Genomic DNA, 10,818 nt, shown 5'->3' with positions numbered 1-10,818 from the left:
TTTTTTCCCCCCCCCCCCCCAAATTATGCTACTGAAGGTGGAGTTTCAAGTCCTTTATCTGCACCAGGAAGAACAGAGCTTGAATACTTATCTGTTACATCACAGCTCATGATTCTTCCCACTAAATTATTTGGAGGTTGGATAAGGGTCTCTCCATTATAAACTTCCAAACATCTTGGGTCCATCCCAATGTGGAATGGAAAACAGAAATTAAAATCCTGAAAATTTTGCTCAACAGCAAAACTGTTTCCTACTAAGCTTCAACCTTCAGTACAATGACTAAAACATCCCAAATCCCAACATGACAAAGTTTGGCTAATATTGTCTATTAAATAATTCACATTTCTCCCATAATTAAACCTTGGTGATATACAATTCCTTGTAGGTTTGACCCTCAGAAAGGCTTTTGGTGTCAGCTACTAGAAGGAGGGAAGACAAAATGCCTGGGAAAGAGCAAAGGCCGAAAATACCCACCAATGGATCAAGAGGTACAGGTTTTCTATAGATATTAGTCAGTATTTGTGTATACCTAATGGAAAATTAGGACTAGAGAACAAAAATAAAGAGCAGTTTTACAGATTTTTACCCATGCTTCTGCAATGGTGCAAAACAGTAGAATCTGGATCATTTGTATCTAGGTGGTTTACAACCAACTTAGTTCACAGAGGGCATGTCTACATGTGCAATTACAGCACATGAATAAACTGTGGAGCCTATTGCTTTAGAGTTAATTGCTCCTGGGCACACCATTTGAATACATGCCCAGGAGCAATACATTCCAGAGCAATAAGCTCTGCAGTTTATTCAAGCACAGTATGTGGAGCCCAGTCAGAGCAGCCCCAGCTAGTAGAGGTGTACAGGGGTCACCCTACAAGCTCAGGGCTGCTCCTGTCTGGCTCAACAAGCTGAAGAAGGACTGGCTAGGACACAAGGGAGCTTCAGTTTGGGGGCTAGCCAGGAGACAGTCCTCACACTGAAGCACCCTGGTACCCCAGCCAGCTGGACAGTGCACTCCTGCAGAGTTTTTTTTACTCTGCAGCAAAATAGTACTTGTACTTATCCTGCTGTAGAGTAAATTAATTTACTCTAGCTTAATACGGGTGCACGTGTAGATGCAGAGATGTTTCTTGGGCAGCTAATTAGTCAATTGTGCAATAAAACTCTTGTGTAGACATGCCCAGAGAGCTGCCAAATTAAAGATAGGCTGCTCAAGTGTTTGCCATGACTTTTACTTCAAAGGATACTGCTTCTCTAATTATTTGGAGCTCATCAGCAAACCCACATAGCTGTTTGCTGTGGCTCTATATATATCCCCAGGTAGTTTGCAAACCCTCATCTTTACAGGGTAGTAAGGATACTTTGAAAGACACTTTCAAAGGATCCAGATTCTATTGAAAAGTTTTAAAGAATATAAAACGTTTGTTTAGACAGATTCTACTAATGCTAAATTAATTAACTTTGAGTACTAAAAATGCTGATGCATGTGCCTTAAGAATTTTAATAAGCCTGTTAAGTTATTTTTGAATGGGGAGGGACAAAAAGGAAGAGTCATGTCGGTGAGGTAGGATTTTTCCTTGTTATTTTGCACCGGCATGTCCTTTTCTGAGGCAAACTCTCTTTGACTATTACTTTCTCCTCCCCCTCAGTCTCGAGCTTTTCTTTCAAGCTACTACAGAGATCACAATGTGGAACTGTCCAAACTACTGCATAGACTGGGACAACCTCTGCCATCATGGCTCAGACAGGAACTACAGAAAGTGAGATAGCACTGAAGTTCAGAGGACCAAAGGCTCTAATGACATTTGTCTTCACCATAAACCCCTTTGCTTTCCCCAACTTACATGTGATCATCACTGGAGGGCTTCGTAAATAACTCTTTCTCAAAAAAACCCACAAAAACCCACAATGAATAAAAAGAAAAAAAGAAAACTGTTATATATGCACGTGCTGGCAGTTCTTCTCATCAATCCCTTTGTCAGCTTCCAGGAAACAATATGGAGCTATGTGGCATTATTCTTTATCCAGACTGGGACTCTCACATAGTTTAGTCCCTCTGTTTACCAGAAAGATCCACAAACTGTATGTATGATTGATAGTCTTCACCGTATATGACAAATTACAGTCTGTCAGGACACAAGCAAAGGACGGGAACATCTCTCAGTGGATTGTGAGGTTGGTCATTAGTTTTCTTTTCTATTTGTTCTTTGTTCAGTTTGCAGGGTAAGAAATCAGGGTACACATCATTTTACAGAGGACATTTCATACTTTGCACTAAGCTGCCTTAATAATAACTAAAAATTATAAACTATTTAGTAAAATTGAATAGTTGTCTTTGCTGCTTGAACACAAGTTGTTCAGTGCATGTTGTGTAAAATTTTTTGCTGGCACAACTCTATGCAGTTTTTGAGAGATTTGGTTCATAGTCATAGGCTTTCCTTTATAACCTTTTTCTTCCCCAAAAAGATGTACCCTGGTCCATTGGACCAATGTGGGTCTCTGAGGTTAAATGCAGAAACGTGACTTTCCTCTTGGTGGATTTAGTAGTGAACCTCAACAAAGTTGGCTGATTGAAAACTTTGTGCACTCTGCTGAACTGCCACTTTTACTCAGCTACTTTGCCACCCTTGATAAGGTTCTTTATCATGCTTGTCTAGCTCCCACAGTGCTTGTAACAAAGACTTGGGATGTGAAATCTTATTAAATAGTTTGTCATAATGTCATTGGTGCTCATAAAACCAGCATCAAAAAGGTCAAAAAATCTAAGCAGGCCATTAGGCTAGTTATCTGCACACTGACAATGGCTTAATTCTGAAAATTTAGTTGTTGGTCTTGAGACCAAATATTGTTACTCTGAAACCTTTAAAATAGGGAAATTGGGCAATAGTTCTTCTAGAAAGGGCCTACAGAATTTAAAAGAAATGTCAGTACAAATGCATCTGGGTTCCATAGAAATTATTTACAAGCTTATAGTATTTAATGAAGGATCTCCTTCCTGTACAATTTTTAAACCAATCACTATAAAACAAGAAGGAATACTATCCATAATATATCAAATATTTAATTTATAGTTTTTTACTTACACATTGAGATACTGTGTTTTTGGGTAGACACAAACCTAGTTTTATATGCCCACTTATTGTACATGCCTTTTGGATTATACAAAGTATAGATTACTGTAGATATGATATTGTGAACACCGTTGTATTCCTTGGAATAGCAAGGTCAGGTTTTCAAGGCTGGGAAGTAACTCAGCTGGATATTTAAGCTATGCAATGAAAACCCATGCTTACAGACATGATTTGGTGAGCAAACAAATCATAGAAGCATAAAAAATAAGGGTTGGAAGGGACCTTGGGAGGTCATCTAATCCAACCCCCTGCTCAAAGCAGGACCAGCCCCAACTAGATCATCCCAACCAAGACTTTGTCTAGCTAGGTCTTAAAAACCTTCAAGGATAGAGGGTCCACAACCTCTCTGGACAATTTGTTCCAGTGCTTTAATACACTCCTAGTGAGAGAGGTTTTCCTAAGATCTAACCTTAACTATCCCTTGCTGCAACTTGACACCATTGTTCCTTACTCTGTCATCTGCCACCACTAAGAACAGTCTAGCTCCATCCTCTTTGGAATCACTCTTCAGGTTGCTGAAAGCTGCTATTAGTCCCTCCTCCCCCAACCCCAGTCTTTTCTTCTTCAGACTAAATAAGCCAAGTTCCCTCAGCTTCTCCTCAGAAGTCATGTTCCCCAGCCCTCTAACCATTTTTGCTGCCCTAGGCTGGACTGTCTCCAATTTGTTCAAAACTGGACATGGTACTCCAGGGCATTTTTACATGTGCTCTGGGACACGGTGCCAGGTACTTTAATTAGTGAGCTGCGCTAATTAAAAGCACCCACGCCTCATATGTATCAGCATCCCTCATGCTGAAAAAATGGTGGTGGTTGCTTTGAAATAAAACACGTTCAATGTGGGGATGCATGGGGACACTGATACATGCGGACGCTGATACACATGACAGGGAAGGCTGCCAGAGCAAGTCAATTTCCATTCTCTGGCAGACTCAGTTAATTGAGTTTGCTCCGATGCGCTGGATTTCCAGCATGGAACATTGCTCTGATGCGCTGGCAATGCTCCTACTAATGTGACCCAGTATACTGTTAGCCTTCTGGGCAATGAGGGCACACTGTTGGCTCATATTCAGCTTACTGTCCACTGTAACACCCAGGTCCTTTTCTGCAGAGCTGCTGCCCAGCCAATCAGTTGCCAGCCTGCATGGGTTTGTTTCATCCTAAGTTCAGGACTTCGCACTTCTCCTTAATGAACCTCATGAGATTTCTTTTGGTCCAATCCTCCCATTTATCTAGGTCACTCTGAATCCTAGTCCTACCCTCCAGCATATCTACTATTCCTCAGCTTGTTGTCATCTGCAAACTTGCTGAGGGTATACTCCATCCCATCATCCAGGTCACTGATGAAGATCTTGAACAAAACCAGCTCCCAAACCCTGGGGCACTCCACTTGATACTGGCTGCCAACTAGACATCAAGCCATTGATTACTACCCTCTGAGCCCAATAGTTCAGGCAGTTTTCTATTCACCTTACGGTCCATTTATCCAACCCACATACCCTTAGCTTGCTTGCAAGAATGTTGTGGGAGACCATAACAAAAGCCTTGTTAAAGTGAAGCTATATCATGTCCATGGCTCTTCCCACATCCACAGAGACAGTCATCTCCTCATGAAAAGCAATCAGGTTGGTCAGGCATGACTTGCACTTGGTGAATCCATGCTGACAGTTCTTAATTACCTTCTTCTCCAAGTGCTTAGAAATGAATTTCTTGAGGATCTGCTCTATGATTTTTCTAGGGATGCAAAGGAATTATTTCCACCACTTTATACAACACAACATGAAACAGTGCCACTTCTTATTTCCCTCTTTCCATTATCTGGATTTTAAGACCCGGTTCAGAGGACTTGGGAACTTTAAAATTAGTTAGGCATCTAGAGTCTTCAATTTAAGACCCAAATTGCAATGTAAGAGACTCTGCTTAGCATTTGCCTATCCCTAGAAGCACCTGAAGTGACTATGTACCTTTTTTATTTGAATATTACAGAGGGTCCCACAGTTGTACTTCTGTATGTATCCAAAACTGCCCAAGAACAAGCAGCTGAGCATCTCTCTCCACCTAAACCTAGTTGCAACCTGCTATATCTATGTCCCCTGAAGGAGGATCTATTAGATGTGCTTTTAGCCAGCTAACACTGTCAGGCTTTTCTCTAAATGTGGAAGAAGTGCCCACCTTTTAATTAATAGCCTTGTTAGAGAGCTTTGTCAAGAAGAGGGATACCTGGTATCCACTAATACATGTTTAAGCATTGAATTTTATCTTCAGCAAGTCATCAGTAATTAAAATAAATTCATAATTTTAAAGTGAAAAGCTAAGGAAATTTCAAATACTTTGGGGTGGGGGAAGAGTTAACATTTTAAAGGGCTTTCATGAGAATGAAATGTGTGCCTTAAAATTTGCTGCACTCCCTTTGAAGGAGAAAAAAAGAAGACCAGCTTCTCACTTAGAAAAAATGCAAATTTAAATCTCATTTAGGCAATAGCATTACATCCTTGAAAGACATTGCAGAACAGAGAAATCATGTTATTTCTCTAGCTTTGCCCTGTGTTGTCATTTCTTACATTTTTAGACAGGTGTCACACGACCAGGTTTTCTCATGTTCTCACTGATATGCTGTCATTAATGTGGCTTTATTATGTGACACATGACGATAAAATAACAGCATAAGATCTTATTCTTTCCATCTGTAACAAGAGCTATCAATGCAGTCATTCTTCACAATGGCATTATTTTAGAAGTGTCTTTGTGCACTAGCTGTAAGTAAGTATTCTTGATTATTTTTCTGTTAGCAATCCATGCAATTATGGTTTGATATCAATGACTAAGTAACTGTTGAAAATATACACCATCAGTTAAACATATACAACCAAAATGAATAGTAAACCAATTTTGAAAAGAGAAACAGCCTTTCTTTTTAGTTTCAGGGCCTAGTTTTGCATTTCTTCCATGTGAAGAACTCACAGGGAAATCAATAGTAGTTCTACTTCTGGGGAGATTGTAGGACTGGATATACAATTTTTTCCCCTACTTCAGTTCAGTGTCTTAATAGCCAGTAGGTTCTGGTCTGCTCTTAGAAATATTTATTTATAGACTTGAATTAGTTTGGGCTCACAAGAGACTTGATCCAGTGCCCTTTGAAGTCAATGAAAGTCTTTCTATTAACTTAGGTGAGCACTGGAATGGACCCTAATTGCTTGTTTTTAGTAAACTACACCCATGTGATTCAGCTTTCACTATTTGAACTCCACCACCACATTGGTTTCTATTATTGTGTTACATTTATGCATTCTCCGTCTCAATTGACTCAGTCCTTCAATTTAATCTGTATGGGTTGATGTCTATCCCTATGTAGTCCTTCACAAGTTAAATGTGGATGAAATCTCCCTATACAGAACAGTTTCCTTGATTATTCCACCTTCACTCCTCCTGAATATACCTCCTTCCACACTCTTTATCTTGTGCAGCTCTGACTTTAAAAGTCCTGGACAGACACAGGTGCCAGAGTCTGTACTAGATCTGTTTACAGGATTGGCGTCTCAGTGCTTATAAAATTGAGTTTATATAACTGAGGTTGTCATTTAGCTAGAGGCAATCAGAATAGCATCTGAAATCTTCTAAATCGTGTATTGACCTCTCAAGGTCTAAAATAAATTTTCCAGATTAACTGCTTTTAGACTCCTTTTTAATAAAACAAATTTTCTTTCAGATACAGAGTCAGTCTGCCAAGTTTCCCCAGAACAAATTAAAATGGTAGAATTATAAATTCTTGGGGGAAGAAAAAAGTTGCATAATGAAAACAGTGATGATCCAGACTTTGTAATGTGATAATGAGGCATTAGGGACATGATCTGAATTCAGAAACAAAGACCACTTTGTGGTATCAAATTGTATCCCCTGCCTCTCTTTCTTATTTGTATTAAATTGTGAGTGAAAGTAATGCTTATAAAAACTGCTAGCCCAGTAGACTGAACACCAATCTTTGTTCATAGATTATCACAGAGGATATCCTAGTAGTTTCAGTACAAGATGCTACAACATCCAGTGAATGTGATTTAGCCCTCAAATGAAGGGACATCTACCAGGGCTTAGAGGTAGTGTCATCCCTTCGTCAGCCATTCCAGGGTCTCCATCACTGAGAGTTTCTCAAGGAACTGAAATTCTGTACATGTTCCTGAATATATCCCTCCTCACAATTGGCTCATACTAAAATCTACCCTTAAAATAGATTGTTCCTATCATTTTATTAGCAAATGTATATACAAATCAATATAAAACCAAAGACAAATACTATTTGAAGGACTACTTTAAAAGTGTACATTCTCACTATAGGAAATTCTCCCATTAAGGGAAAAAATACTTATCCTTTCTTTATTCTCTTGTTTTCCTTCCAGTGCATCCCTTTAATGCAACTGCTAAGGTGTGGACCTGTCTATGGATTCGATCCCCCATCAGTAGTGTATCTAGCAAAAATAAATAAGGACTTCCGAACAACACAAACTCTTATATGTTAAATGTTCTACCAACAGGATAACTTTTATAAGACATAAACAGCATCATTTGGAAGTATTTGAAAAAGATAAACTTATTCATAGATCTGAGACATGGGGAAAGGATTATCTGCCTTGCGGACAGGGTTCCTCCTCCCCATTTTTCCCCTTATCTGACTAGAGCCAATCTAGTTTAGTGCTGGGTATATATTTGGTGTTCGAGGAAAAAAAGAAAAATCAACTTTGATCATTCAGAATATTTTTGTTTGTTGGGGGAGAGGGACAAAAGCTGTATTTGCTAAAACTGTTTTCAATAATTGATGTGTATACACCTTATTATTGTTTCTTCTCACTTCTACAGAATAAACATTTCTGCTGGTAAATTATGTACAAGAGTCTTTTTAGTACCTTATAAACTCTAAGGGCTGAACCAAAATATTGCTCTGTGACTGGCCTCTTCCTTATATTCCAGGATATGCACTGACTCAGCTTCTCTTATCCTCTGCATTTATCCTGTGCCTTCACCTGTCCTCAACATTGCAGCCCCTGACGCTTTGGGATTTACAGCTTCCTGCTGCATGGGAATTTTAAGTGTTGTAGACCAAATCAACTGCCTTACTCTTTGTCCTCCAGCTGTTGAGCAAAGAACATTAATTTTGGCAGTGCTGCTGCCTACGTGCAAGTGATAGTGTATAATACACATTACAGGGCTGACTTTCAAAAGTATTAGGCATCTACTTTCAATTTAATTCAATAGAAGCTGTGAATGCTCAGCTCTTCTTGTAAAATTGGCCCCTATACACAATCTGCTCTAGGTATCATAAGTTTTTGAAAAGTGCCTAGTGATTTTTTGAGTCTGAAACATCTTAAAGGGGCTTGATTTTCAGAAGTTGCATGCTCACTGCTTTCCCCAAAATCAGGCTAATTTTTGGTATCTCTAGGCACCCAACATGAATAAGTATTTATTTATGTTATAGACATCTGTCAGAACAAAAGTTTAAGCATATAGAAGTAAAAAATACTTAATAAAGGGCTTACAGAATAACTTAACTATTCCTAGCTAGGGCTTATATCCTTAACAGAATTAGAAATTACATTACAGACTTCTTAATATCACCTTTTGCTTCTGCCTGATCTGCTTGACAGCAAAAGTACAGCAGGTAAAATGTCCAAAAGCATGTAAATGACTCAGAAGTTTATGTCCTGTTTTCAGAAGTGAATTAGGAGCCCTTTGACTTCTAGTGATAAGAAGCTGAACTCAAGGAGAGTCAAATGAATAAACACTTTTATAATCCTCATAGGCATGTAGCAACCTGGATTTTTTGGTGCCCGAACACCTTTGTAAATCTGATCCTCAGAGGCTTTTCAAATAATTATCCAGCATTTTCTGTTCCTCAGAGATTCCTGTCCTCCATTTGGTCCTATTCTCTTTTATTCCTTATATTGTTTCACTAATAGAATGCCTTTAAGGCTTTAAGATGTGTGAAAACACAGATGAAGCTTGACAATAGAGTTTTAGGTCTTGGTCTAAAATTTAATCTCTTCCAGGAGTACATATACATTTTCTTCAAGGCTTATTCAGGAGAATGCAGTATTTCAAAACAATATTGTTGAGATTGCCATTTTTATTTAAACTTATCTAGTTTAACTGTTACACTTTTAGTCTAATAATTCAGAAACTAATTACATTTCCATTCATTTAACTTTCTGTGTATTATTATCTTACTCAAGACCAGGGATGGGTAAAATATGGCCCATGGGCCAGATCCAACCCACCAACTGATTGTATCCACCCTGCAGCTGCCCCTGCAACACTCTGTATGAGGCCTAGTCCTGCCCACTCCCACTTGGGGAAGCCCACATCATGATCCCACCTGCACCCACTCTGTGCCCAGTGATGGCACCACCCTGGTCCTGGCCTCATCCCCAGCCCCAGCCCTGGCCAGCATGCACTGCTTCCCAGTGGGACTGCTCCAGCTGCTGCTGCATCCAACCAAGTACTGCTTGGCTCCCCCCATTACCAGTGGCTTCTCCTCCTCCTGCTCCTACTGTATCACTCTGGGCATCAAGTAGTGCGGGGAAGGGCACTGGTCATGGGGACATGTGCCCAGCTAGGCAGGGCACCAACTCCAGCTCCCAGCTGCCTTCCACCTACTCCAACCTTCCAGCACAATGAGCAGCCACCTGTGGGCAGCTGAGTGGATGGAAGGCAGCTAGAGCATCGCAGAAGGGGCAGAAGAAGGAGGAGCCACTGAAGGCAGGGGAGCTGCATGTACACCTGCCTCTTCCCCCCTCCCCACTTTGCTGGCTGACTCCTGGGACCTAACACATGGGCAGACCCACACACACATGTACACACCCACTTCCCCACACACCCTAACACTCAACGGCCCCACATACCCCCACACTACCTACACCCCCCCACACACATGCATACCCATCCCCTGCATACACACACACACCTCCCCCCACAGACATACACACTATACAAGAGTAACACTTTATTTTGAGTTATGTAATTACCTTTATATACATTACTAAAAAAAAAAAAATTGGGGGCAAAAATATTTTTGAAATAAAATTAAAATATGTTATAGTAGACATTTTATATGTGATTTATTTTTTAAATATAATTTGTTAAAATGATATCTTCTGAAAGACTTTATGTGTTTGGCCCTCAACAGTTCACCAAAATTAGTTAAGTGGCCCGCCAACTGAAATAATTGCACACACCTGCTCTAGACTATGCTGCACTGTGTTGTAGATCAACATCTGTTGATCATAGTCCTAGATGGAAAATTTAACTTCCTGCATTGAGTTCAATTTTTAATATAAGAGGAAAAACTGAATACATAGAAGGATGACTGATGAAAATCTGTAGCTGTGGGGCAGGTATACACTTATGTTTATTGGGGGGTTTTTCAGTTAAATGTTTTGGTTCACTTTGTTCACAAAGGCCAAAAAAATCACCCAAATATTAATCTGTCTCTCTTCCATAAATGAATAACTCACATTGATGCAAATGAGATTCAGATTTTCTCATGAAGAAGGGAATAAATAATACAATATAATGACATTGTAGTTATAGCACATCTTTCTGCAGAGTACTGTGTAATCGCACGGAGTAAGCAAGTAAAGGTTGTTCTGTAACATGTAGCTTTCAAAATATCATAAACAACCTTATGTGGAAAAGCAAAATCACCTTT

General features: G+C 39.6%; 1 protein-coding gene across 1 annotated transcript in view; it reads left to right on the top strand.

The window, feature by feature from the left end:
- The window catches only part of LOC109301101 (bifunctional heparan sulfate N-deacetylase/N-sulfotransferase 4), a 215,680-nt gene extending 207,685 nt beyond the window's left edge, over nucleotides 1-7,995 (top strand). The window contains exons 14-16 of the mRNA XM_019522024.1: nucleotides 386-488; nucleotides 1,647-2,172; nucleotides 7,517-7,995. Of these exons, the coding sequence (XP_019377569.1) occupies nucleotides 386-488; nucleotides 1,647-1,766 (223 nt within the window). The 3' untranslated portion in view covers nucleotides 1,767-2,172; nucleotides 7,517-7,995. The remainder of the gene's footprint in view (nucleotides 1-385; nucleotides 489-1,646; nucleotides 2,173-7,516) is intronic.
- Nucleotides 7,996-10,818: the final 2,823 nt, after the last annotated feature.

This window comes from Gavialis gangeticus, unplaced genomic scaffold (genome assembly GCF_001723915.1).
Source record: "Gavialis gangeticus isolate Ggan-Ray unplaced genomic scaffold, GavGan_comp1, whole genome shotgun sequence".
NCBI classification, from domain to species: Eukaryota; Metazoa; Chordata; order Crocodylia; family Gavialidae; genus Gavialis; species Gavialis gangeticus.
This window is presented reverse-complemented; position numbering and strand designations above follow the sequence as displayed.